The following is a 27,218-nucleotide window of genomic DNA, read 5'->3' as shown; positions in this document are numbered from 1 at the left end:
AATAGAACATGCCAGCGGCCCCAGTTCAGCCACAGGCTGCGGGTGGCTCCCTCTTCTCCCAGCCTTTCTGACTTACTTTAGCAAAATATTTACTGGGCGCCTGTTGTACCTGTCACTCCTCCAGCACCTGAGCATGCTTCTTGTTCTGCAACCTCAGCTCTGCTGGCATGTGTTCTTGTCAGCCTCTGAATCAATCTGGTGAGTAAAAGAGTGTTTCATTGTGGTTTTAATGTGCCTTGCCCTGATTACTGCTGAGATTGAATATCTTTTTATGTGTCTATATAAGTTTCTTCTTCAGTAATAATATTTCTGTTTCAAGTCAATTTTGGGGTGCTGGGAATAGAACCTAGAGCTTTGCACATGCTAGGCAAGTGCTCTACCACTGAGCCACACCCCCAACCCAGCCCTATTTCTGGTTTAGATTGTCCTCTGTATTCCAATAAATTTAAGGGTTTCCCTAATAGAATTCTTTTTTTTTTTTTTTTTTTTAAGTACTGAGGATTGGATCCAGGGGTGCTTTTCCACCAAATTACTTCCCCAGCTCTGTTTTTGGTGTGTTTTTTTGTTTTGTTTTGTTTTTGTTTTTTAAGACAGGGTCTCAGTAAGTTGCTGAGGCTACTGGGCATGCTGGTATGAATGCCTGTAATCTCAGACTTGGGAGGCTGAGGCAGGAGGGTTGCAAGTTTAAGAGCAGCTTCAGAAATTTAGTGAGGCCCTGAGCAATTTAGAGACCCTGTGTCAAAATAAAAAATAGAAAGAGCTAGGGATGTATCTCAGTGGTAAAACTCCCTTGGGTTAAATATGCAGTACCAAAAAAAAAAAAAAAAAAGTAATAATAATAATAATTGCTGAGGCTGGCCTCAAACTTGTGATCTTCCTTCCTCAGTCTCCCAAGTTGCTGGGATTACAAGTGTGTGTCACTGTGCCAGGCCAGAATTTTTCTTTTGAATGACAACACACCTGCTAGATTGAACCCATTGTTAGTTTGCACATATCAGAAGACCCAATATCAAACTCAGTATTGCCACCAAGTAGAGTCTCAATAAATGTTTGAATAGGACTGGAGGATAGCTCAGTGGTAGAGCACCTGCCTAGCATGTGTGAGGCCTTGTGTTGAATCTTCAGCACCAGGAGAAAAAAAAGCTTGAATAAATCAAGTCCTGTTTCAAGAGCGTGAGATTTCTTCTTTATTCTGCAGTTCTTGGCACAAGTATTATTGATTTAGCTATCACCTTTTTCCATGATCACGGCTCCCCACTTTGATGAAAAAACAAACTGAGAGGTTTTTTTATTATTCTGCCCCTTTAAAACCAGGAAGTAGAAAGGGGAACTAGTGGCGTTAAGGAAACAATGATTCTTTTAGGGCATTGGAACTTGAGAGAGGGCTACTTTGAAACTCTGATAAGCAGATGCATAGACATGATCCAGCAGGAGGCTGAGCCGTGAGTTCCCCCAGGACGCAGAGGGCCTCCCTTTTTCATGGGTCAGTTGCCTTGTGATGCCCTTTATGGTAAAGTGGGAGACGACGTTTCCATAGCCAGAAAGCTGGGCTCCAGCCCACTGATTCCCATACCCTGACCAAGCCTGTTTCTTCCTCTATTTAGGGGCAATAATACCCACCTCGTGAGGCTGTCCTTTAAGTGAGCAAATATTGAAGGCCCCACCTCTGCAAACAGTGCTAGGCTGCCCTTTGATTTTGTGTTGTTACCATAGCTGGCCTTCTGTTACCCTAGGTCAGAGGGGCTTTTATCTGGGGAGGGATCTAAACTGTGTTTGTCTCTGAGTCAGTCAGTCTGTTTCAGGCAGCTCTGCTCCCTGGAATGGCCTTCCTGTGGCTTTCTGCCTTTAGGCTGGTCTTTCTTTGTTTTTGTTTTTGGTACCAGAGGCACTTAACCATTGAGCCACACCCCCAGCCCCCCTTTTTTAAAAAAAAAAAAAAAATATATATATATATATATATTATATATATATATATTATTTAGGGATAGGGTCTTGTTGAGTTGCTCAGGGCCTCACTAAGTTACTGAGGCTGGCTTTGAACTTGTGATCCTCCTGCCTCAGCCTCCCGAGCCACTGGAATTATAGGCGTGCTCCACCGAGCCCAGCTCAGGCCCGTCTGTCTTTGTGGTGAAAATCTCTGCTTTGTGGTCACAGGGACTTCTCTAGAGAGTAAGTTCCTTGAGGGCTGTAAGAGGTCATGCTGTTTTGAATGCGGTTGTTCCGTATGGCTGGTTTGGCGTCTGTGTTCAGGTAGTCTCTTTTTTGTCTTCAAGGTAGAATATTCCAGCCCCACAACTACTTTAATCAGTATCCCCTGGGAGGAAGTGTGAAAATTTATCAGTTGGGGCCATTTTGACAAAGTGTGGGGGGCCCACCGTGAGTGCTGCTTGTCTCCATGATGTCTTCTGTATTCCCTGCAGCACCCGCTCCAGCAGTGTGTCTGTCCGTGTCCGCCAGCACTCACGCCGGCAGACCTCAGATCCCTTTAGACCTGCCATTGCCTCACCTGGAGTCTTCTTCCATGCTGTTCTCACCTGGCGAATCCCCTCATGCAAGATCTGTCATGTGGTCCCTCTCTGAGAGCCCCTCGTGCCCTCCAGGCAGCTGGGCCTCTCTTCTTTGTAGGTGTTCATTCACTCACTCAGCTACTTTGTGTGTGTGTGTGTGACTGAACCCAGGGCCTCCCTCATGTTGAGCAAGTGCTCCACCACTGTACCACTGAGCTATGCCCTTATACCCTCGAGAGCCCCGACGTCCCCAGAGGAGAATAGGTTGATGGAGAAGATAACGAATTCCATCCCTTGCTGAGTCACAGGCACACGGGGCGCCAGGAGAAAATGTCCATCCAGACAGATTTTGAACTCCATCCAGGCAATTTAAAACATGGGACTAGCCCTATAGATTTGGGAATCACCAGCCTATTGATGGTAGAAACCATGAAATCAGATGCAAGTGCCCAAAGAGAGTGTGTAGTTATAAAAACAAAGATCTAGGACCAAGCCCTGAGGAAGCACAGCACTTAGGGGAGAAAATGGTGAAAAAGGAGACCATAAAGGTGACAGAGTAACAAGGGGACAGTCAAAAACCTTTCATGTGCTGTCTACTGTATTAAAATAAGTATAGGTTTTGTCACTTACCTACCAAGAATTCATAAAACCAGAATAAAGTGCAAATTTCTTTACCATGGTCTCCGAAGCCCTACATAATGTGCTCCTACTCACCAAATTCATCTTACACAGCCTTCATTGCACACCAGTCACGCGCGCCAACGCTGGATGAACAAATGAAGCGTTGGATGGTATCTTTCCAGGTGGCTTCTCGGACAACAGGAAGCAGGGCAGCTCAGGGCCAAAGAACTTGAGTTGGGTGCCATACAAACCTGACTCTGAATCCTGGCTGTGCTGCTTACAAGCTCCTCGACCTTGGGGAGGTAGCAAATCCTCAGTGACACCGTCCTCCTCTGTGAAACGGAGATGACGTAGCTATATTACAAAGTGGTTTTTAAGGTAGAGTTGAGAGTTAATGCAAGTTGCTCAGGACAAGGCCCGGCGCGTTTTAGACACTGAGCACTGGTGGCATTGCGTCTTCACTGGTGCTGTCGTCATAGCTTGACCAGATGAGGAAGCAGGCCTCCCAGTCATGCAGCGAGGTAGGGACAGAGGAGGGTGACCAGCGCCCAGGCCTTCAAGCCTGGAGCATAGGCCACTGCGGGCCCTGGCGCCGAGCAGACCTTGTTCATGTTTTGGGTTCATCCATTACCAAATTGGAGCTAGTTCCTTAGCCTTTTTTTTTTTTTTTTTTTTTTTAATTTTTAGGGAGCATTTTTTTTAGAAATTAAAGCATTATAGTTATAATAGTTGGGTTCATTTTGATTAAAAAAAATCATATATGCCTGGGTTTCGATTTATTCTATCTCAATCCTCATTTCCCCTTTTCCTTCCCGCCCCTCCCCTCCTCCCTCCCCCGTTCTGCTACTCTACCGTTCCTTAGCCTTTCAAAGTCTTGGATTCTTCATCTTTAAAATTGCTCAGGAGGTCACTGGAAGGCAGGGAGGTGAGGTGTCTCAAAGGAAGCACAGAGTTGGACCTCCGAGAAGACACCCAGCAAATGGCAGCTGCTCTCACCCCATTCTGTGGTGCTGTGCTCTGATGCTGTCCTCCTTCCCTCTTTAATCTTTTTGTTTTGTTTTCTTGAAGAGAGGTGGGAGTCGTAGACCACTTTGAGAATGTGTAATCTTACAACAGCCAAACACAAAGCCACAGCCTCTGCCATCGTGAAGGACAAAACCAGCGCAGCACGTGAGTCAGCCACTCCTTCCTCTCCTCCCTGTTGCCCTCCTCCGCTTTCCCTTCCTTTCCATCCCCATCAGTTCTGGGCTGTCTGCCTTTAGCTCACACGCTTTCTGACGACTTCATTCCAGCAAAGACCACACCCACACTTCCAGGTCTGGGGCTGAGGGCATGGTGTCACTTAAATTTTCTAAGCATCGATTCCCTCATCCAGGAAACAGGCAGTGACGATGGACTGAGGTAACGTCACTGGTTGATACACATTGCCAGGTGCTTCCAGTTTCATTGAAATCTGTACGGTGTTGGGAGGTAGTTTTCATTCAACTCAGCATTTATTGAGTACCTACTAGGTCCCAGGCACAGTGTTGCTCCTGGAGCTTCCATAGTAGGAAGAGACTATAAACACACGAACCACTAATTAGGTAATTTCAAATTGTGTTAAGTGCTATAACAAAAATAAACAAGAGGAGCTAAGGGAAGACATGTAGGTTACTACCTGGATACAATTTGTATGCATTGGTAAAGTTTTAAAGTATCAAATTATATGTTACTATTTGATTTTTTAAAAATTTACTTATTTTTGTGCTGGGGATTGAACCCAGGGCCTCCTGCATGCTAAACATGTGCTGTGCCTCAGAGCTCCACCCCCTACTTTTTTATTCTCTTGGTAGCTGTTTTTCTGGAAAATATAGATTCTCTGTGACCTGCTCACCGAGGGCTCTAGAGAATGCTGAAATCTCTTCTCTTTACATAGCCTCAGAGGGTATCTAGGTTTGATATCCTTAAGCTGCTAGTGGAGAGTTTAATCCCACTTCCGGGCATTCTGTGACCGTGTGGATTTTGACTTGGGCACCACTCCTGGAGCAGGCCATTCCCATTACTGTATTTGAGGAGTGATTCTAGCGGAGTGTGAAACACGTCCTTTAGGAAGGTGCCATCCTTGAGTAAATAACCAGCTGGACGTGTTTGAAGGATGTGAAACAAAGATGAATGTAGTGAATTCAGAAACCTGAGCCTGTTGGGAGAACAGCAGCCACAGCTTGCAGAACAAATTTGCCCAGATAGAGTTTTCACCCGTTTTACGGCAGATCCCAGCATTCTCTTGACTAGGCGATGCATTTTCTTAACAGTTCCTGCTTTTTCAAAAATACTACTATATTTCACTTACTTAACATGATGATGGGTCTCACAAGAAGTATAGAAAGGAGGAGGAAAGTTTCAGTGAGTGTAGGCAACATAATTGGGAGCCATACAGTTAACATGTGAGAGGGGGATTGGAACTCAGGTTGTCACCGAACTGCAGCCTGTGTTCCCTACACCCACCACCTGAGACCTCAGATGCTGCCTGCGTGCTAAGATGAATGGCAGAGCCCAGGGCAGCAGGGTGGGGACCAAGCCAGTGACCCTCACTTAGTCCAGGGTCTGTCCAGCCCAAAGAATGTCACTTGAAACTCTAGAAGAGGGTCTTCTTTCTGCTGTTGAGGACAAGATGTTTGTTTCATCATTATTTACTTATTATTTGTCTTCCAGTGTTTCAATTTCCCTAACATGAGCCAGCCTGGGGTCACTTTTTTCCAAAATTAAAATACCTTTAAGTTACTTTCATTATGAAAGTAAACTTCGCTTATTGCAAAAACTCAAAAATCGTACAAAGCAGAAGATGAGAGCTCCCCTGTCCATCATTCTCCCCAGCTCTAGCCTTAAACGCATCCTGGCGGCGGAATAAGAAAGGTCTGTTAGTTATTCTCCCAGAGAAACTCTAATGGTGGTGGTAAGAGGCTAGAGAACCCCTCTCAGGTTTTCAGATGAAAATCCGAGCTAGACTTAAGTTTGATAATTAGTTTTCAACAAACTTTCATTGAATGCCATCTGTGTGCTAAGTATTGCTGATTTGAGATGGACAAAACTGCCCCCCTGATCTTAGGAAATTCGTTTCTGTGTTGAACACCCCTGTGTAAATCAAGAATTACAATGGTAACCCCCAGTAAACAAACACACTACCACTTTTGGCTGGTTCTCCCCTCCCCACCAAAAATTTCCTCAGTGCTGGGGATTGAGCCCAGGGGCATTCTACCACTGGCCTAATTCCCAACCTTTTTTTTTTTTTTTTACTTTGAGACAGGGTCTCAATGATTTACCCAGGCTGGCCTCAGACTTGTGATCCTCCTGCCTCAACCTCCTGAGTTGCTGGACTATAGAAATGTGTCACCATGCTCCTTTAAAAACTTTGTTTTTAAATCAGACAGTAACACATATATAATTAACTGCTCATCAGAGAACATATATTCAAATGTAAGAGTACTTTGTAGATGGACCGTAAAGGACAAGAGGTGGTAACCCTCTCCAGAAGCCGTCAACAGCCTGCGTGGTTTCTTTTCATTTTAGTTGTTGAGATCTCCCTGCGTAACATTTGCAGAACGTTCCATGTGTTCCAAGTATGCACCAGGTCAGTTAGTCAGCGATTCTGCTTTAAGAAGCAGCCTGTATTCCATTACCCCAGTGCTACATTTTCAAAATGGAAGCAATTTAAAGTGTAAAAAGCATTTGCTTGGGGCTGGGGTTGTGACTCAGTGGTAGAGTGCTTGCCTAGCATGTGTGAGGCACTGGGTTTGATTTTCAGCACCAGATAAAGATAAAGGGGTAAAAATGAAGGTCTATTAACATCTAAAAAAATATTAAAAAAAAAAAAAAGCATTTGCTGTGCAGAAGAGACTCCAGGTCTGGGATTATGATCCAGGTCTCACACTTGGTTAATTGCCTTTTCTATTACACCCCTAGATACAGAGTTTAGGGCCCAAAGCAAATGGTCATTTTATGTGGACCTTTTTTTTTTTTTTTTGCCCCCATGGTGCTGGGGATGAACCCAGGACCTCATCCAGGCCAGGCAAGCAGGTGCTCTACAGGCAGTGCTGCACACCAGCCCTTTTCCTGGGCTTTTCATCCAAGGCCCATGATGTAGCTGGATCATGGTAGGCAGCAGAGGTCCCAGGTTGTTCATTGTACTTGATAAACAGCCCAGGGACAAGACAAATAAACTTCAATTTCCCTGAAAAGGGTCAGTTGCTGAGGGACCTTGTGGTGGGGTACCGAATAGAGGTGTGGGGACATGGCAGGGGGGCGTCCCTAGCTAGAGTGAATGAGTGCTCATTTGAAGAAACAGTTTATATTTTGTTTTCTTCCAGAGTTGGATGTGTCTGGGCTTCCTTGCTTTGGGGGAAAGATCAGCCTGTTTACATTGTCAATTTGCTCCTGGAGATTTTGTTAGAATCTAATGTAATCTGACCTAATCAAACGAGATTTAATTGATGCTGGTATTTTATGTTAGTTTCAACTGTTTAGTTCCTCTTTTGAGTAGTAATAAAATTACTTTCACCAAGTAATAGAATTTAGTACTTCTTGGATGAGGGTTGGTGTGAGGGAGGGAGGTGTCTTGGGCTGTTCTGATTCAGGATCTACTGCTGATGGGTGGGGTCATAAGAGGAAACAGCCATTCATTCATTCATTCAAGAAGTATTTATTTGCTGCCTTTCAGACACTGTTGAGGGAAGGGGGACAGGCCATTATTGCCTGAAGGAGCTAAGATGTTTTGACTGGACATATCCCTCTGGCCCTCAATTCCTTGACCTCTTCAGAGGTGTGGACTACGGTGGACCTACACTTTTTAAAATCAAATTCCGTTTTCATTAACTATTATGTGAACTCTTGCAAGTTTTTTCCATTTTCCTGGGCCTCCGTTTCCTCATCTGTAAAACAGGGATAACTCGTTTCCATGAGTTATAAGGAGGCTGAAGTCAAGGTACTGGCACGGCGTGCTTAACCCGGGTGGTCGCCGCGGTTACACCCCGATTCCCAGCGCCGGGCAGCGACCGGGCCCCCGGCCAGGCTGGTGAGGGTGCGGCTCGCGGCCCACTCCTTTTGGACGATAGTCTGGGGCGGTCTCTGGGGCTTGGGCTCGGCTCCCCCAGGAGCAGACGCGCGAGGTCGGCGGCCGCGACGCGCGCTCCGAGCGGCCGCGGGGCGGGCGGGGGTCGGGGCCCGGGCTGGGGGCGGGGCCTGCGACCGCCCAGCCCCGCGCCCCGCGCCCCCTCCCCCGGCCGAGGCCCGGAAGGGGCCAGTCGCGCTTCCGTCTCCGCCGGGGCTGCACGGAGGGCGGAGCTCGGCCCGAGGACGCAACGCGAACCCAGTTCCGGCGAGGAGGCCGCGCCAGTGACAGCGATGGCGGCGGAGTCGGCGCTCCAAGTTGTGGAGAAGCTGCAGGCGCGCCTGGCCGCGAACCCGGACCCCAAGAAGGTGAGCGGCGGGCTGCGCGGAGCGGGCGGGCGTTGGGCGCGGCGCGGGCCCGTAACGGTCGCGGGCCGGGCGCGGCCGATTCCCCACCGGCCGGCGCCGCGGGGCTCGGACCCAGAGCCAGGCCCGCGGGCTGCAGCGCCCGGCGCGCGGTGGCCCCGCAGGTCGGGCCTCGGCCGACCGACCTGCGCTCTCCGGACCGGGCGCCGCGTGCCCCGCGGGCTCCGAGCCGCTCCCCGGTCCCGGGCCAGCTGTTTCCTGCCGGGGGCGCTGGCGGCGGAGTCGAGCGCCCGCACCGCGAGCCCGCTCTGCGCTCCGCGTGTCCGGGGGCCCGAGGAGGCACCGGCGGGACGCGGCGGGGGGAGGCTCGGTGTGCGGTCCCGTCCTCTGCGGGACGTTTGGTAGCAGAGCGCGGACCTTCTGCCTCTCGGTGAGTCCCTTTCAGAGCCACCGAATAAAGCCTCCTGTCATCTAGCTGTACTCCAGAAACTTAGGTCGTAATTGAAGGGGGTGCGGCTGTAAGTTGTGGTTAGCTACCCTCTGGCCTTACGGAAAGGTAAGAGCCACCGCTTCTCACTGCTGCAGAGGTGGGCATCCATTTTTAATTGTACTTAACTAGTTTGGTTGCTTCTTTTAGAGACTGTTAAGTTAAATCCATCCTTCTCCCTTCTTGACTTTGTTACTCAGCGTCTCGGATGTCTCCAGGAGTGTCTGGTGGGTGTTAGAATTGTTTTCATTGAAATACATAGTTGCGGCGGCGCACGTCTGTAATTCCAGTGACTCGGGAGACTGAGGAGGAAGGATCCTAAGTTCGAGGCCAGCCTCAGCAACTTAGCAAGACCCTGTCTCAAAAAATAATAAATAAATAAATAAATAAATAAATAAATAAAAACAAAAGGGCCGATTGGGGAAATAGTTCAGTAGTAAAACGCCCTGAATTAAATCTCCAGTTCCAAAAGTAAAATAAAACAAATCGCTTAGGGGTTTCACCTTCTCTGCCAGCCTTCTAGCCAAGAAGTGTCTCTAAGCCCAGTCCTGGTGGAAGAGGAAATAAAGGAGGGAGGTAGTGAAGATAAAATGCCGCCGAAATTCGGGTTCTGATCCATTTGCCAGCTATGGACATCGGGCGAGTTCTTCACTGAGCCTCTTCTCTCCCACATTTTCTTAGAATTAAACTAAAAGACTCAAGTAGCAGCTGGAGGAAAATGCTCAGTAGATGTTAATCGCTGTTTTTCAGGATTTTTCTTGCAGGGCCCCCTTCTCTTTCCCTTACTATTACCTAGCCTGTCCTGAGGAGCTTTTCCCTCTTCACACAGCCTCTCACCATCAGGCCATTCTTTAACTCTCCTCAGTCATAGCCAGCTCAGAGGTCCACTTTTCCAGCTAGTTACAAAGCTATGAAAACCTAAATGTTTTCAGTTGTATTGTGTTTTATTTTGTATCTGTGCTTTAGTACCTAGCAGCCGGGCATTTTTACAAGTTTTGTTTTACAATAACCTTTTGCAGATATCTAATAAATGGTCATTATTTCTGAGTACTAGTTCATTTTCCTGAACACTGTAAGATTTGGACTGACTTTTTAAAACTTTAAGGCTATATTATGTAAATCCCCCCACCCCCCACCTTTGGTATTTATTTATTTTGGTACCTGGGATTGAACCCATAGTGCTTAACCACTGAGTAGCATCTTCAGCCCTTTTTATTTTTTATTTGGAGATAGGGTCTCATTAATTGCTGAGGACCTCACTAAGTTGCTGAGGCTGGCTTTGAATTTGTGATCCTCCTGCCTCAGCCTTCTGAGCCGCTGGGATTACAGGCGTGTGCCATCACGCCTGGCTGTCTTTATTTTTATCAGATTTTAAAAATTCTCTATGTATTATGGTCATTTTTCCACTGGAATTTAAATTTGGAATAAGCTTTTCTGTATCAAGTATGTTTACTTGAACTATTTGTATTTCTTGCTCGTTTGTTTTGAAGCACCCTTGGGCTTTCCTTTCCTAGAAACAAAAATCACACTTGGCTTGAGGGGTGTAACTCGGTAGTAGAGCACTTACACACCATGTGTGAGGCTGTTGGTTCTGTCCTCGACCCTGGGGAAAAAAATGAACAAACATAAAAAAGCCACCCTGAATTTTTGGCTTTATGTTGTGAAGTGAGCTTTCTGAAGATGAGAAATGCTGGAAGATCGTTTTTGCAAAGGGCATTTGCAAAGTTGGCATTCAGAAATGAGCTAACTGCAGGGGGAAAATTGCAAGCTGGCACACTGGCCTTCTTCCTCTCAACCCTCTGTTAACCCAACAAGCTCCCACAGGTTGGTCTTGAAATTTCAGGATGACTATAGAGCAATATTGGACTTGCAATTACATCTTGCTTTCAAGCCATTATTAGCCAAAGGGTGGATTCCACACCTGTGCTCGTGAATCTTCTGGTACTAAGCATTGGTGTTAAGTGTAACTGTTTTCATTTTAAGTTCATCTATGATCTAGGCTTACTTGGGAGAGGAGGTATCAGGCAGACCAGGGACACTTGGTTTCTCTTTCTACTATTGAATTGGAAATTATTTCCATGAGTGATAAAGTTACTGGTCCTGTGTTACCAGGAACACAGATTGATAGCAGGTGGGGAACTAGGGGGTCAGCTTTGAGACATTTTTCTGCTTTTGGGGTTGAAGCAGTGTGCAGGGGACAGCTGAGATTCCTAAGCATGCACTGTGCAAATGTTTGATAATTTTTAATTGTTATCAGTTCTTGCAGGCTGTACAGACCATACCTTGTTTTGACAACAGCAAGTTTCCACCTCCCTGAGGTTACACAGAATGCTTTTGTCTTGTTATTTCTTCAGTTTTTTTCTTGGAATTTACTGAGAATAGTGAGGTTGTGCAGTTTTTACTTTTACGATGGGCTAGATAAGTTTTTAAATCGTGAGGGTTTCAGTATTGTGTGCTTTCGTCACTCCTAACCCAAAGTGAAGCAGAAATGGAGCATTTGCTTTTCCAGTTAGAGCTAGGCTTTGAGATAACACACCCTCAATGACTTCCGGCCCCATCCTTCTATGTTGGCTTTTTAGAGGTCCTGGGACTCTGCCCTGTTGGTGACCTCCTTTACCGGGTGAACTCTAAACTGCCAAGCAGCATAGTATTGAGGAGGAAAAAAGCTCTTCTGCCTTGTTTCAAGTATTCTAAGAGGTGGGCATAGGAGTTAGGACTGTGCCATCACACCGTTCCTAAGCAGTGTTCATCATGTTGGATGCTTCTCAGCTTGTTAGGGAAACTAATGAGCCTCGCTGGTCTCAGTTTCAATATCTGTAAAATAGGGAGAATAATATCCACTTTACAGTGAAAATCAAATGAGGTATTTGTGGAAGAACTTAGCATAGTCACTGACGAACAGTGGATGATATGTGAGTGTTCCCCACCTATCCCTTCTGGACACTTTAAAACAGGGAGAACTGCCTGTTTTAACCTTTTCAGTGATTCTAAATATGCCTTTAAGAAAAGGAGTTAGGCCAAGTGCAGTGATGCAGGCCTGTAATCACTGACTCAGGAGGCTGTTATAGGAGGTTTGTAAGTTTGAGACCAGCCTCAGCAATTTAGCAAGGCCCTAAGCAACTTATCGAGACCCTATCTCAAAATAAAAAGGACTGGAGCAACTTGGGAGGCTGAGGCAGGAGGATCATGAGTTCAAAGCCAATCTCAGCAAGTTAGTGAGACCCTAAGCAAGTTAGTGAGACCTGTCTGTAAATAAAATATTAAGAAGGACTGGGGATGTGACTCAGTGTTTAAGTACCTCTGGGTTCAATCCCTGGTACCCCCCCCCCCAAAAAAAAAAAGTGTAGGGGGAGGCTGGGGATAAGACTCAGTGGTAAAGCACCTCTGGGTTCAATCCTCAGTACCTTTCTGTCAAAAAAAGAAAAGAAAATGAATTGGCACTAGGCACAGTGATGTACATGTGTAATACCAGTGACTCAGAAGGTTGAGACAGAATTGCAAGTTTGAGACCAACCTTGGCAACTTAGGGATGCCCTGTCAAAATAAAAATTTAAAAAGGCTAGGGGCTTTAGCTCAGTAATGGGGTATGCCAGGATTAAATCCCTAGTACCACCACCACAAAACTAAATAAATAAAGTAAAAAAGGATTTGGCATTAATCTTTGTATGCTTAGCTTGGGTGTCAAGAAATGCACAGTAGAACTTTTTCTGAGTTGGATGGTAGTAGAAGTGGAATTTGAAGTGGAGGATAATTTTTACTCAACTATTTCATGCTCCCTAGATACACTACTGGGCCTCCTATTTGTTCCCAAACAGGATTATCACCTATGATCCAATTGCTCTACCTAGTGACCATGTTAAGTAATTGTGGAAGTAGAATGACTTGTTACCCCGCCTATTAGCAACATGGCTTACTAGGCATAACCTGGGCTGCGCCTGAAGAAAGAACATACCTTGTTATCTAATATAGGTAAAGGTAGCACTATTTTGCACTGCTTGTACTTTGCAGCATTCCTTGTATGGTAAGTTGTTTATGTATACACAAATGTTTCCAGATTGGCTTAGCCAATCATGATTGTTTTTTAATTTTTTTTAAGTTGTAGACACAATACCTTTATTTTATTTATTTATATGTAGTGCTGAGGATCCAATCCAGTGCCTCACACTTGCTAGGCAAGTGTTTTACCACTGAGTCACAACCCCAGCCCCAATCATGATTTTTGAAAGAAATAGAGCAAGTAGGAATTGGCTGAGCAATACCTGGTTAAGAACCAAGGGTAGAACATTTAAAGAGCTGTCAGCTGATTAATGAGAGGATTAATAATGAGCATGTTTTAAACTTCTGTAGTGTTGAAGACACTGACTGAATGCTGCACATGGTTTGTGTCAGTTGAATCCAGAGACAGGATCCATTTCTTGTTCTACAAATGAAGTAACCGAGGTTCAGAAATTACTGACTTGCACAAGATCACCTGGCAAAGAGGTGACATTCAAACTGAATCCTGTCTCTGACTCCAGAACTCTGTCTTAATAGCTCTGCCTACCAATTTTGACCTAGTTTTAGGGACTTTAGAAAGGAAATGTGACCAAACCCAGATCTTTGCTAATCTACCCTGGCATTTTGTGTTCATCATTGACAGTAATACTCCTATTCTTGTAGTTCATAATTGCTCTTGGCTTCTGCCCACTTCTGGTCAGCACTGTAGTCCTTCTGAAAACTCTTCTCTTTTCTTGTAGAGGTCCCTTCTTGCTTTCTAATGTGCCAGATCCATGAGTGATTTCCCTGACGTTGGCACCTTCTCTGTCAGAATTGAGGCAGAATGACACCTGTTGGTGACTTATCAGTCAGTAGGTTTTGATTATCTTCTGTCTTACTTCCCTTTGGTATAGATAGCAGTTGAAAGCACAGAATCTAAAGCCACAGATCAGACTGAATCCTGCCTTGCTTACACCTGGGGCAAGTAGCATAACTTTTCTTTTTATTTACTTATTAATTTTTTGTGGTCCTGGGGATGAACTTGGGTTTTTTACATGTCAGGCAAGGGCTCTACACTGAGCTGCACCCCCAGTCTATATCATAACTTTTCTGAGCCTCTTCTCACACTTGTAACACAGATAATAACCATGCCTATCTTACTGTAAAGTATGTAGCACTGAGTAAGCATTTAACCATGAGATGTTTCTGTTTGTTCCAGTGAATATGATTATGACTACAGAAATTAACCATTTGCTTTATTCATTCACTCTGCAGCTATTGAAGTATATGAAGAAACTCTCCACCTTGCCTATTACAGTAGACATTCTTGCGGTAAGAATTGTGAATCTTTCTTTTTTCTTTTTTTTTTTTTTTTTTTTTTTTTGTGCTGGGATCAAACTCAGAGCCTCACATGTGCCAGGCAAGCACTCTACCACTGAGCTACATCACCAGTCTCAACTTTGTTATGTAACTATATCCCATCCCCTTCCCACTGGAGAGAGTGCAGAGGAAGATTTAGAGGATGGGCTTTGAAAATAAAAGAAACCAGACACAAAAGCCTATATACTGTATGATTCTGTTCGTGTGAAATGTCAGAATAGGCAAATCCATAGAAAGTAAATGAGTGCTTACCAGGGGCTGGGGGAATTGGGAGGAACAGGGCTTCTTTTCAGGGTAATGGAAATGTTCTACTATTAGATAGTGCTAATGGTTGCATAATATTAGGAGTGTTCTGGAAAACACTGAATAATATACTTTAAAATGGTGAAATCTGTGTTCCCCCCAGTGCTGAGGAAGGAATCCAGAGTGTTGCTCATGCTGGGTGAGCACTCTACTATTGAGCTACACTCCCAGCCCTATTATGTTACTTGTATATCAAAATTAAAATGAACGAAAAGAAATTTGGCTTTGGCATCTACTGGTCCTGGATTCAGATCCAAGTTCTGTGACTTTATGCTGTGCCTCTGTAAAATAAAGCTGCTTCCTGCCTCAAGGTGATAGCTGGACAGGTATGGTGGCACATGACTGAGATCTCAGCAACTCTAGAAGTTAAGGTAGGAGGATCACAAGTTCTAGGCTGGCCTACGCAACTTGGCATGACCCTGTCTCACAAACAAAAAGGGCTGAGGATGTAGTTCAGTGGTAAAGCTCCCTGGATTCAATCCCCAGGATTAGAGGTCAAAGTTACTGTAAAGACTGCTTCAGATACTATTAGCTCAGAGTCTAACACCTGCTATAATCATTCTTGTTAAAGTTATAGAAGGGTTTTAAGGAAATGTTTCTCTGAATTTGTATGCTCTGTTACCTTGTGACATCAAGAAATTTGAACATAGGCAACAAAGTAATTTAGTATTGAGACTTGCCAGGGTATGCTTTAGGGAGGAAAAATTGCTTGTTGAGTTTCTCAAAGCAGGAGGCCTTATTTCTTTAGGAAAAATGTGAGCTTAGTTCCCTAACCCTCTGTCAATCATTTTGTTAAATTTGTAGGAGACTGGGGTCGGGAAAACAGTAAATAGCTTTCGAAAACATGAGCAAGTTGGAAGCTTTGCCAGGGACCTAGTGGCCCAGTGGAAGAAGCTGGTTCCTGTGGAACGGTGAGAACATTTCTCTTTAAGTTTATTCAAATTCATGGTATTCATTTTTATTTCTTTTCCATCTTCTTATTTAAAATATATGTTTTGGCCAGCCATGGTGGTGTGTGCCTGTAATCCTAGCTATTCAGGAGGCCGAGGCAGGAGGATTGCAAATTCTAGGCCAGCCTCAGCAACTTACTGAGACTCATAAATAATAAAGGGGGCTGGGATGTAGCTCATTGTTAAAGTACTCCTGGGTTCAACCCCCAGGACCATAAGCAAATAGATAGATACCCATTTTGCCTCAATTCTAAAAATAATACATGATCATTGTAGACGCTTAGAAAGTATTTAAAAATAGAGATAAGAATCAGAATTATAATGGTTAAAGATAAGCATTAACATTTTGGTATGTTTCTTTCTAAACTTTTTTACTGTTGTTCTGAAGCTTGAATCCAAGGCATTGTGCGTGCTAAGCATATGTTCTACTGCTGAGCTACATCCCTTGTCCTTATTATTATTATTATTATTATTATTTTTTTAATTTTTTACAGACTACATTTTGATTCATTGTACACAAATGGGGTACATCATTTCGTTACCATGGTTGTACACAGTGTAGATTCATACCATTCATGTAATCATACATGTACATAGAGTAATAATGTCAGTCTCATTCCACCATTTTTCATACCCCCTCCCTCTCATTTCCCTCTACATAATACAAAGTTGCTCCATTCTTCTCTCACTCCCCACCCCCCACCCCCATTATATTATCATTCTCCACTTATCAGGGAAAACATTTGACCTTTGGTTTTTTGGGATTGGCTTATTTCACTTAGCATGATGTTCTCCAGTTCCATCCATTTACTTGCAAATGCCATAATATTATTATTCTTTATGACTGAATAATATTCCATTTTGTATATATACCACAGTTTCTTTATCCATTCCTCTGTTGAAGGGCATCTAGGTTGGTTCCACAATCTAGCTATTGTGAACTGAGCTGCTATAAACGTTGATGTGGCCTTATTTTTTGACAAAGGGCCTCACTAAATTGCTGAGGCTGGCCTTGAACTTATGTCCTTCCTGCCTCAGCTTCCCCCGTCTTTGGGATTACAGGTGTGCATCACCACTCCTGGCTAACCTCTTCTTAAAAGGCATTTTTAGCCTCCTTTTTATGTAACAGGTTAAAAACTGTCCCCGTGTTGAAAATAATCTTTAAGCATTTTCATGTCTACCAGATATTTGATCTTTCCTGTGTTCTTGTCAATCCCGTTTATTGAATATTTGGGGTTTCCCAGTGTTTGAACTTGGTCGAGGATCTTCACACGTACCCCCATGTCTTCTTCCTGTGACCATGTTGTTTCTGTGCATCTTCTTCATCTCTTGTGAGTTCAGGGCCTGTGACTTTGTTGTCTGAACAAGGATTACACTGAGATTTATATCTGCTTTTTCTTTTATTTTAGAAACAATGAGGCTGATGAACAGGACTTTGAGAAAAGCAATTCCCGAAAGCGCCCTCGGGATGCTCTTCAGCGGGAGGAGGAGATGGAGGGGGACTACCAAGAAAACTGGAAGGCCTCGGGCAGCCGCTCGTACAGTCCCGACCACAGGCAGAAGAAACACAGAAAACTCTCAGAGTGTGAGCGACCTCACAAAGTGTCTCACAGCCATGAGAGGAGAGATGAGAGGAAGAGGTGTCACAGGGCATCACCTACATACTCTTCAGACCCTGAATCTTCTGACTATGGCCACGTCCAGTCCCCACCATCCTGTGCGAGTCCTCATCAGATGTACACAGACCATTACAGGTCACCAGAGGAGGACCATGAGTCCATCGTTCCACACCAGAAGCCTGGAAAAGGCCACAGTAATGCCTTGCAGGACAGACTGGGAGTTAGTCAAGAAGGACACCTGGGTGGATCCCAGGGAAAAGGGATCGTGAACCAAAACAAGGAACATAGATCTTGCCACAAGGAAAAACGCCCCGCAGATGCCAAGAGTGATGACAAGGCCTCTGCTGTGGGCAGAGAGAAGCCACACAAGTCCCTCCCAAAAGAGGAGACCCGAAGGCCACTCCTAGGGGACAGTGCCAAGGAGAGACCACCTTCTAGTACTGCCAAGAAAGAGAAGGAAAGAGAAGGCAGCAGCCTCAAAAGGAAGTTCTCACCCTCCTCAGAGGTTGCTTCAGACAACCACCTTAAAAAGCCAAAGCACAAGGACTCTGCAAAAACCAAATCAGACAGAAGCAAGCAAAGTGTGGACAGCTTAGACGCGGGAAAAGGGGTGGGAGGCCTGTTGCCCAGAACGAAAGAGAAGGTTTCCAACAACCTAAAGGCCCAAGAGGGGAAAGCAAAGACCTCTCATTTGGATCGGAAGTCACTGGGCTCGCTCCCTAAGGTGGAGGAGGCAGATGCGGAGGATGAGTTTGAGCAGCCCACCATGTCGTTTGAATCGTACCTCAGCTATGACCAGCCCCGGAAGAAAAAGAAGAAGGTCGTGAAAACTCCAGGCACAGTACTTGGAGACAAAGGACTTAAAAAAAGTGATTCTAAGAGCACTAGTAAAAACTTGGACTCAGTTCAGAAATTACCCAAGGCAAATGAGAGCAGGTCAGAGAAGCTGCAGCTGGCTGGAGGCGACTCGGCCAGGCTGAGAAAGGTAAGCCTCGGTGCCGCAGTGGCTGCGGGTTTAGGATGCTTGGCCCTGCAGGGTGCGTAGGGCCCAGGTGCCACTGCTCTACTTGGCTTGTTTGCAGGTGGCCTCTTGCATTTCTGTCTGCACAGATTTCCTCTGGGCCTCATTTGCTGTCAGGATGGCTAATTCCCAAGAAAAGACTGGAGGTGTCCCAGTGTGATGGGCCCCTCTGTATGCACTTCCTGCTTCGGTGGTGGTGTTCATGCCTGTACGCCTCCCTTCAGCCCAACCTGCTGGGAATTGACTGTGGAAATGAAAGATGTGCTTGCAGAAGTGGCCCTCCATTCATTGTTTCTCTCCTGCAGGTCTCCACCGATGCACTGCCAGTATTGCCAGACCTCCCCTTACCCACCATCCAGGCCAATTACCGTCCACTTCCTTCCCTTGAGTTGATGCCCTCCTTCCAGCCAAAGCGAAAAGGTAATTTTTAATATCTTTTTTTTAATTGGGAAAAAGATGTAAAAATGCATTCATGATCTGTCACCATAAGAGTTGTCATAACATCAGATTTTGAGTACATTTCCTTTTTTTTTTTTTTTTTTTTTTTTTTTTTTGGTACTGGGGATCGAACTCAGGGCCTTGTGCTTGCAAGGCAAGCACTCTACCAGCTAAGCTATCTCCCCAGCCCTTGAGTACATTTCCTAAGAATGTACTCTGGAGTTTGATGGCTTGGGTTGAATCCCAACACTGGTTTCTCTAAGTAGGATGATCTTGGGTAATATCTTAATTTCTTTGGAACTTGTTTTTACATTCTGTAAGTAGAAGTAATAATGGTAGGGTTGTTAAGTGAATTCGAAAACGGTAATGCCACCAGATACAGTGGCATACACGTGTAATCTCAGTGACTCAGGCAGGCAGATCACAGGTTCAAGGCCAGCTTCAGGAACTTGGCAAGACCCTGTTCCAAAACAAAAAATAAAAAGGAGCTAGGGATGTAGTTCAGTGGTAGAGCACCCCTGGGTTCAATCCAGTACGCCCCACACCCCAAAAGTGATAATGCCAATTAAGCTTTTAGCTCCAGGTTTTTCACATACAAAGTTTTTGGTAAATCTTTGCTACTGCTATTACTAGCAGCCTTTTATTCTGTATATCATATATATATGATTTTTAGCTTAAAAAAACAAATGTCTAGTTTGGTAGCAAAAGAATAAGAAGCCACATTAAGTGTCCATTAGCAGGAGACTTAAAAGAAACAGATATATCATGGCCTGTTCACACCATAGGCCACTGTAAAAACACAGAAAGTTTTCGTGTACCATCATGGAATGATTTTTTTTTTTTTTTTTTTTTTTTTTTTTTTTTTTTGCGGTGCTGGGGGAATGATTTCTAAAGTGTGCTAAATGAAAGAAGGGATGGAGCTAGGCACAGTAGTGCATGCCTGCAGTCCCAGTGACTTGGGAGGCTGAGGCTGGAGGATCACAAGTTCAAGGCCAGCCTCAGCAACTTAAGAGGCTGTCTCAAAATATAAAGGACTGGGGATGTGGCTCAGTGGTAATGAGTCTCTGGAAGAATCCATAAGAATTGTCATTGGTTGTCCTTGAGAAAGGGAAGGGGAAGACTGAGGACCTATGACTTAGGACCTTTTGTGATTTCCATTCTGGTTTTTCTCGCCCTGTAGCATTCTCTTCACCCCAGGAAGAAGAAGAAGCTGGATTCACTGGACGCAGAATGAATTCCAAGATGCAGGTGTATTCCGGTTCCAAGTGTGCCTATCTCCCCAAAATGATGACCTTGTACCAGCAGTGCATCCGTGTACTTAAAAACAATATCGATTGTAAGTCACATGCTTCTCTTGAGCACATTGTTGCAGTGAGACCTTATCACTGGGTAGCTTGGCTGATATTCAACACTCTTACCTTTGATTTCTCTGCAGCCATCTTTGAAGTGGGAAGAGTCCCCTATTCTATTCTTGAACCCGTTTTGGAGAGGTGTACACCTGACCAGCTGTATCGCATAGAGGAATACAATCACGTGAGTATCCTTTTTGGGTGGGAAGAGAACAGTTTTCTGCTTGTCTCTCCAGAAATAGCTTTGTCCCTGTGGATCTGCCATGGCTGAGGGCAGACCAGTGGTTGGATCCCTGTCCTGGGTATGTTTGGTTTGCCTCTGGGCCTTTAAACAGGCATATTTCTTTTTCTTTTTCTTTTTTTTTTTTTTTTTTTTTTTTTTTTTTTTTCCAGACTGCGTTTTGATTCATTGTACAGAATAGGGTACAGCTTTTCATTTCTATGGTTGTACACAATGTAGAGTCACACCATTTATGTAATCATACATATACATAGGGTAATACTGTCTGTTTCATTCTACTATCTTTCCTTCCCCCACTCTCTCCTGCCCTATTTTCCTCTACACCATCCTAAGTTCCTTCATTCTTCTCTTCCCCGACACCCTACCACCCTGCCTCATTATGTATCATCATCCACTTATCAGAGAAAACATTTGACCTTTGGTTTTTTGGGCTTGACCCATTTCACTTAGCATGATATTTTCCAGCTTCATCCATTTACCAGCAAATGCCATAATTTTACTATTCTTTATGACTGAGTAATATTCCATTGTGTATACATACCACAGTTTCTTTATCCATTCATCAATTGAAGGGCGTCTAGATTGGTTCCACAGTCTAGCTGTTGTGAATTGAGCTGCTTTGAACATTGATGTGGTTGCTTTACCGTAGTATGCTGATTTTAAGTCCTTTGGGTATAAACTGAGGAGTGGGATAGCTGGGTCAAATGGTGGGTCCAGGTTTTCTGAGGAATCTCTGTACTGCTTTCCAGAGTGGCTGCACCAATTTGCAACTCCACCAGCAATTAAGCAAGCATATTTCTGTTACCTGCTCCTACCATCTTAAGTGGACCTTTTGGGCTAGAATCAGGGTGGGATTCAAGGGGAGCAAGAAAAAACTTCTGGTGCCTCCCTTGAGCTTGCCTAGTCCTAAAGGGAGGATTCTGGCAGCGGAGCACTGGGATCCCGGATGCCATGTGCTTGGTGTTGACACTCAGGTGTGAGGGATGCATGAAAGAGCACAGATGGCGGAATTGTACTGTAATGCAGACCCTCATCTGATGGCAGAGTCTGTGTCTCGAGTTCTGAGAGCGCACAGCACGGCGTCCCTCTTCGGTGGACCCCTTGTCATGAGAGTTCAGTGTGGGTCGAGGAAAGAAGCTGATTGAACTTCACCCAGCTCTACCCTTTGCTCATTTCTTAAAGGAAAAGAACGATCTTAATTTTTGTGTTATCTTCTCTTACAACTAACTAGTGCATCACACTTAACTTTTTTTTTTTTAATTTAGTGATTCGGTTTTTTTCCTAGAATTTTGGCATTTTAATATAATACTATTATTTATACAAACCAAAAAATTGTGAGGAAACTGGTCACTGCTAAATGGAAAAGAGATACATAAGAATGCTTTTATATAAGTGATATCCTCACCTGAACGCAGGTATTAATTGAAGACACAGATCAATTATGGAAAGTTCATTGTCACCGAGACTTTAAAGAAGAAAGACCAGAAGAGTATGAGTCCTGGCGAGAGATGTACCTGCGGCTTCAGGACGCCCGAGAGCAGCGGCTACGAGTGCTAACGAAGAACATCCAATTTGCACATGCCAATAAGCCCAAAGGTAAGGGAAGGGGAGCCTGCAAGAGCTGGCAGGTGGTGCCCTGGTCAGCAGCGAAGTCGGGGGCCTGGTGGTGTCGGGCTGGTCCCTCGATGCCTCCTGTCTTTGCAGGTGGACGGGGTGGCGTAACAACAGTGGTGCCACTGCTCAGGAAGCAGATATTAATCTCCATATTCCTCCACAGGCCGGCGAGCAAAGATGGCCTTCGTCAACTCTGTGGCCAAACCACCTCGTGACGTCCGACGGAGGCAAGAGAAGTTTGGAACTGGAGGAGCAGCTGTCCCTGAGAAAGTCAAGTAAGATCTCTGCTGTGCTCCATCTTTACCTGCTCAGGGAGGAGAGCCCCGGGAGCTTTCCGCCCTCAGAGGGAGCTGCAGGGCCGCAAGTGACTCACTTTGCAGCGAGAGTTCTGAGGAGGCCTTGGCGAGCACAGCCCTCGCCTCCTGAGCTCTGTGCTGGACTGCAGCGTGAGCGGATGGCGGTTCCTGCTGCCCAGGGGCCTGGCCTGTGGGAAGCACTACCTTACACTTTCCCCCTTTCCCATTTAAACCAAAAAAGCACCTGAACAGAAGGCGAGCTCAGATGTCCACTTGCTCTGTAGCTGCTATGGTGTCTGTGGGCAGTGCCAGCACCCAGGGTGCTGTGTCCCTGCTCGCAGCCACAACACGTGTTGTCCCGTGGCAGGCAGCTTTAGGCTGCTTGTGCAGAGGCACGTGCTTCCTGCTCATGACTGACCGGCTCTGTTCTGTGACGCAGGGTTAAGCCAGCCCCGTATACCACAGGAAGCGGCCACCTTCCTGCCAGCAGCAACAGCTTTAACCCCAGCTCTGAGGAGCCAGCCTACGACGGCCCCAGCACCAGCAGCGCCCACTTGGTGCCAGTGGTCAGTAGCACCGTCTCCTATGATCCTAGGAAGCCTGCTGTGAAGAGTAAGTGTTCTGGGTCCCTGCTTAGATGCTAAAATCTAGTTCTGGAAGCTCCTTGAATGTCACTGCCATGGTATTGAGTTTGTGTGCTGGATGTAGCATTCCAGGATGCTAGACTGAAGGTCAGCCCCTCCTTTCCCCTGCGGTGTCCATAGGACACATGCATCTTTTTTTTTTTTTTTTTCTTTTTGAGTACTGGGGATTGAAATCGGGGTCACTGAGCCACATCCCCAACCCTATTTTGTATTTATTTAGAGAAAGGGTCTCACTGAGTTGCTTAGTGCTTCGCTTTTGCTGAGGCTGGCTTTGAACTTGCAATCCTCTTGCCTCAGTCTCCTGAGCTGCTGGATTACAGGTGTGAGCCACCACGCCTGGCTGGGCATATGCATCTTTTTAAAATTATCATAGTGTCAGGTGCGGGAGCGCATGCCTGTAATCCCAGGAGGCTGAGGCAGGAGGATTACGAATTCAAAGCCAACCTCAGCAATTTAGTGAAGCCCTAAGAAACTCAGTGAGACCCTGTCTCTAAATAAAATATAAAAAAGGGCTAGGGATGTACCTCAGTGGTTAAGTGCCCCCAAGTTCAATCCTTGGTACCAAAAAAAAAAAAAAAAAGAATGATTATAGTGAACATTCATTTTGACACTGCTTTCATCACCTACATACATACCTGTTTCTCTTGGCAATAATACAGGGTTCATAATTATTAATAGCTTAATGGTAAGTCCATCTTAGATTTTATTTAAAAAATTTTTTTGGTACTGGAGATTGAACTCATAGTTGCTTAACTACTTGAGCCACATCCCCAGCCCATTTGTTTTGAGACAGGGTCTTGCTAAGTCCTTAGGGCCTCCCTCAGTTGCTGAGGCTGGCGATCCTCCTGCCTCAGCCTCCCAAGTTGCTGGGATTACAGATGTAATCCTGTAATCTTACTGAGGTTTTATAATTTACTGAGGTTATAATCATAGCTTGGAAATATTTTTAGTATCTGGTCTTTATTTATTACCATAGGCTACCCTCAGTATCCTCAGGGGGTCTACCTTGAGAAAGGCACTGCTAGTAGTCATTGCTGGGAGTGTGACCCAAGTGTCAGCCACACTCGGGTTAAGTGAGGAGGCGGGTGGCCTCGCACAGCTCACCTTAGACCTGTTGCTGCGCTGGACAGAGTGGAGGGTGGGTGGTGCTTCCTGGTTTGGATGTTTGTGAGGCAGAGTTGAACACGACATGGCCTTCAGAGTTGACAGGGATTGAGTTCCAGGTATGCCAGTCACCGCATACCCTTGGCACTGTGGTTAGGGACGGTGACGTTATGCACCTTCGAGGGCCTCAGCAAGTGTCTGCTATGTGCTGTGACTTTCAGGACAGCGTTGGCAAAGAGCTTCTCCTCTGTCCGCTTCTCTGCTGGTGCTCAGCAGCTTTGGCTGTCGGCCCCTGGGCTGTGACCTAAGCCGCTGCCCGCCTAAAACTGCTGCCTCGCTTCTCTTTACAGAAATTGCGCCCATGATGGCCAAGACGATTAAAGCTTTCAAGAACAGATTCTCCCGACGATAAACCAAGCACTTGCTTTGGAGATGGAATTTGGGGGCAAAAATACAGGGACGGTGGGGGCTGGGGGTGGGACTTCCAGAGGAGCCCAGAAGCTTGCTTTGTGGAGCCTCTTGGCCTCAGAATCCACACGGTCGCAGGTGCTGCCCTGCACACCCGCCTGTGCCCACAGCCCCGCGCCCGCCTGGAGTGCACTTCAGAACTCTGAAGACGATGTGAAGCCTCAGACTCACTGAGGATTTTAAGGTCAATTATACTTTTGTTGTTAATTAGCATCTTTGTAAACTATAAGACATAGTTTTAATTAATAAATATTGCCCCCAGATTGTATTTATATCACCCCCCAGGGTTTTTTGTTTTCGTTTTTGTCCTCTGCCACACTTAGCTTTTCCTTTTCCAGGTCCTTTGTTGAAGTTAGATGAAGCCATTCCCTGTCCCAGGTCAGCTCTGCCGAGCGCACTGTGGTCTAGAGGGAGCTGGGCTTCCTCAGAGCTGTGTGGTGCTCGCTGCACTCTGAGGGCCAGAAGGGAGGGCCCAGCATGTCGCCGAGGGAGCCTTGTGGGGACAGCAGTGCCTGGGGCTCCTTCTCCCGAGATCTCCTCAGTGTTGCCTGGAGTCCTGTGCAGCTCGGCACCTTTCCAAGCCACTCGGTAGTGTTTATGAAGGGAGGCTGTTGGTGAAGTCCAGAGTCCTCACCTGTCCTCCTCGCGAGTCCTTTGTGTCGTTTTTGCTTTTCAGGCTCACCAGAGGACACAGAACCTTGGGAGAAGTTTGCACAGGCTCAGCAATTTAACATTTCCAGTTTCTAATTCAAATTGTGGGTGGTTCTTTCCCTCTTCCTGCCTTTCCTCTCCCCAGCAGCTTAGGGATGAAACCCGGACGTGCCAGGGCTCTTTTAGCCTCGAATAGGACTTGGGAGTTTTAAAAGCCAGCACTTTAATCTTCTGTTCCCTGTGAATTGCTTCTAGAAGCGAATGGTTTTCAAAGTTGTAATGCTCTGTTGGAAGTTGCTTCTGTTTTTCCTTTTTCTTTGAAAGTAAGATCATGTGACTGCAAGAGCACAACAGTTTGCTGTGTCTGGGCGAGCTACCTCCTGGCCACGCCTGGAGAGGGGCCACCTGGGGAGTGGGGAGCCTGGGGGCATCCATCATGTTTAGGAAGGGAGGCTTTGCCTGTCCCTCGAGGAGGACAGAGTCCGGCTCCTTGCTGACTGTTGAGGAACACGGCGAGTAGGAGCGGCTTGTTCTGACCCAGGTGGAGGTAGATGCTGTGAATTTTAAGATGTGCACATTCAAGAAACCTGAAGGCAAACGGCGGGGAGAGGTGGCTAGTGTGGCAGCCGCCTGCTGCGGCCTGACCTCATCCCTCCCGCAGGCTCTCTGAGAGCCCCGGTTGGGCTGCCTTCGGAGATTCCCGGGCAGTGCAGGAAATCTGCTCAGCAAAGGCCCTGCGGTTCTCCGGTGTGCATTGCTGTGTTTGATCTGCTGTATTTCTGAATTGCATGAAGCATTCTGTAGCCCGGATCCCAAATCTAATATTAGAGTCTTTTACCTGAAACCAAGTGCCAGGCACCTGTTCCCTAGATAGCTTCCTCTTAGTGTGCACCACCTGAATCTGTCTCTTACTGATCTCCGAGTCTTTGTCATTGAACTGGTTTTTCATATGTCATATTTCAGTTGAGTATGAATTCCTCTCATTAGGAATCTTTGGGCAGGAAAGGACACACATTTGTTCATTCCAACGTTGTATCCACTTCTGGCACATAAAGTTTCAGATGAACCTTGTTTGCATAGAGCCAGGTCTTTCTCCGTCCCCCTCTGAGTGTCTGCATCAGGGATGTGACTTGGTGAGAAGAGGACACACTGAATTTCTAGATGACCCCCTCACCCAGCTTAACTGAAATGGCTGCAGAGCAGACGCAAAATGATGTTGAACCTTCAGTCTCATTTGTGAAAATGTGTGCAATTTTTTTCTGTTCTACACTACACATGAATCACCAGATTACAGATTCGTCCTTTGTGATCCCTGGTGTGATAAGCAGGGTCTCCGGGGCTTTTTCTTTCTTGGAGGTGGGTGGGGAAGGAGCAAGGCGTAGTCCTGCTCTTTATTTGTATTTTGGTCCCAAAATGTAAATACAATTTTCTATGTTACTTTTTTGTGGTAACTACCAAGATGAATATTTTAATTAGATAAGTTATACGAAAAGGAAAATCCCATGTCTAAATAAAAAACAAAAAAAGCTTCACCTACTGCGTTTTTGCTCTTGGTGTCAGGGAACAGAAGTCGAGACGTCTGCTCCCTGGGCTGAGGCAGGGACCTTCACCCAGGGGCAGAGCTTCAGGGGACGGTGGGTTTCTGGTGGTAGCACAGCAGGACCAGGGAGGGAGTTTGAGGAGTGAGAAGCGCTTGCTGGGGACAGGCGCCAACCCTTGTTGCACTGGGAAGCTGCAGCTGAGCTGAGCTGCCCGGTTAGGACCTGCAACTGAGGCGGAACAGCAGCCGCGCTGCAGAGCTCTGGGTGGCAAAAAGGATCCCAAACCCAGTTCTCTTGACTGCATGGGGTGTGCCGATCCAGCTTTCAGTCTTCCCTTGGCGTCTCCATGAGCCGGCTGTGGTGGCGCACGCCTGTCTTCCGGGTTACTGGTGAGGCTGAGGCAGGAGGGTGCAAGCTCCTCAGCACCTAGATCCCGTTTCAGAATAAGAATAGGAAAGGGCTGGGGTGTCTGGGAGAGTGGCGTGGGTTCAATCCTGGCGCAGAGTGGGGGCATTCATGCAGAAGGGCCTGTCAGCAGACTGGGTGAGAGCCGAGGCCTCA

At 46.0% G+C, this 27,218-nt stretch overlaps 1 protein-coding gene across 3 annotated transcripts; it reads left to right on the top strand.

The window, feature by feature from the left end:
- On the top strand, nucleotides 1-26,648 carry Eloa (elongin A). 3 transcript variants are annotated; one of them, XM_047542194.1, is made up of 14 exons: nucleotides 51-198; nucleotides 2,421-2,621; nucleotides 4,197-4,298; nucleotides 7,822-8,579; nucleotides 14,314-14,370; nucleotides 15,526-15,632; nucleotides 17,081-18,275; nucleotides 18,617-18,731; nucleotides 19,930-20,085; nucleotides 20,185-20,282; nucleotides 21,755-21,935; nucleotides 22,117-22,228; nucleotides 22,689-22,861; nucleotides 24,348-26,648. In XM_047542194.1, the coding sequence occupies exons 4-14, from the start codon at nucleotides 8,505-8,507 to the stop codon at nucleotides 24,407-24,409; spliced, it is 2,331 nt and encodes a 776-aa protein (XP_047398150.1). In that variant the 5' UTR covers nucleotides 51-198; nucleotides 2,421-2,621; nucleotides 4,197-4,298; nucleotides 7,822-8,504; the 3' UTR covers nucleotides 24,410-26,648. The 3 variants fall into 3 exon arrangements, with proteins under 3 accessions (XP_047398144.1, XP_047398150.1, XP_047398157.1); XM_047542188.1 differs by lacking the exon at nucleotides 2,421-2,621 and having other exon boundaries at nucleotides 1-198; XM_047542201.1 differs by lacking the exons at nucleotides 51-198; nucleotides 2,421-2,621; nucleotides 4,197-4,298; nucleotides 7,822-8,579 and adding an exon at nucleotides 13,953-14,019.
- Nucleotides 26,649-27,218: the final 570 nt, after the last annotated feature.

The sequence above is a fragment of the Sciurus carolinensis genome, chromosome 1 (genome assembly GCF_902686445.1).
Source record: "Sciurus carolinensis chromosome 1, mSciCar1.2, whole genome shotgun sequence".
In the NCBI taxonomy this organism is placed as follows: Eukaryota; Metazoa; Chordata; class Mammalia; order Rodentia; family Sciuridae; genus Sciurus; species Sciurus carolinensis.
Note: the sequence above shows the minus strand (reverse complement) of the source record. Positions and strands in the feature narration are given on the sequence as shown.

Bases quoted from the DNA above. Each gene is read 5' to 3' on its own strand.
- Eloa (XM_047542188.1), top strand. From the start codon at position 8,505: ATGGCGGCGGAGTCGGCGCTCCAAGTTGTGGAGAAGCTGCAGGCGCGC. The intron at 22,229-22,688 runs GTAAGATCTCTG...TCTGTGACGCAG, and splicing joins GCTGTCCCTGAGAAAGTCAA to GGTTAAGCCAGCCCCGTATA. The intron at 22,862-24,347 runs GTAAGTGTTCTG...TTCTCTTTACAG, and splicing joins TAGGAAGCCTGCTGTGAAGA to AAATTGCGCCCATGATGGCC.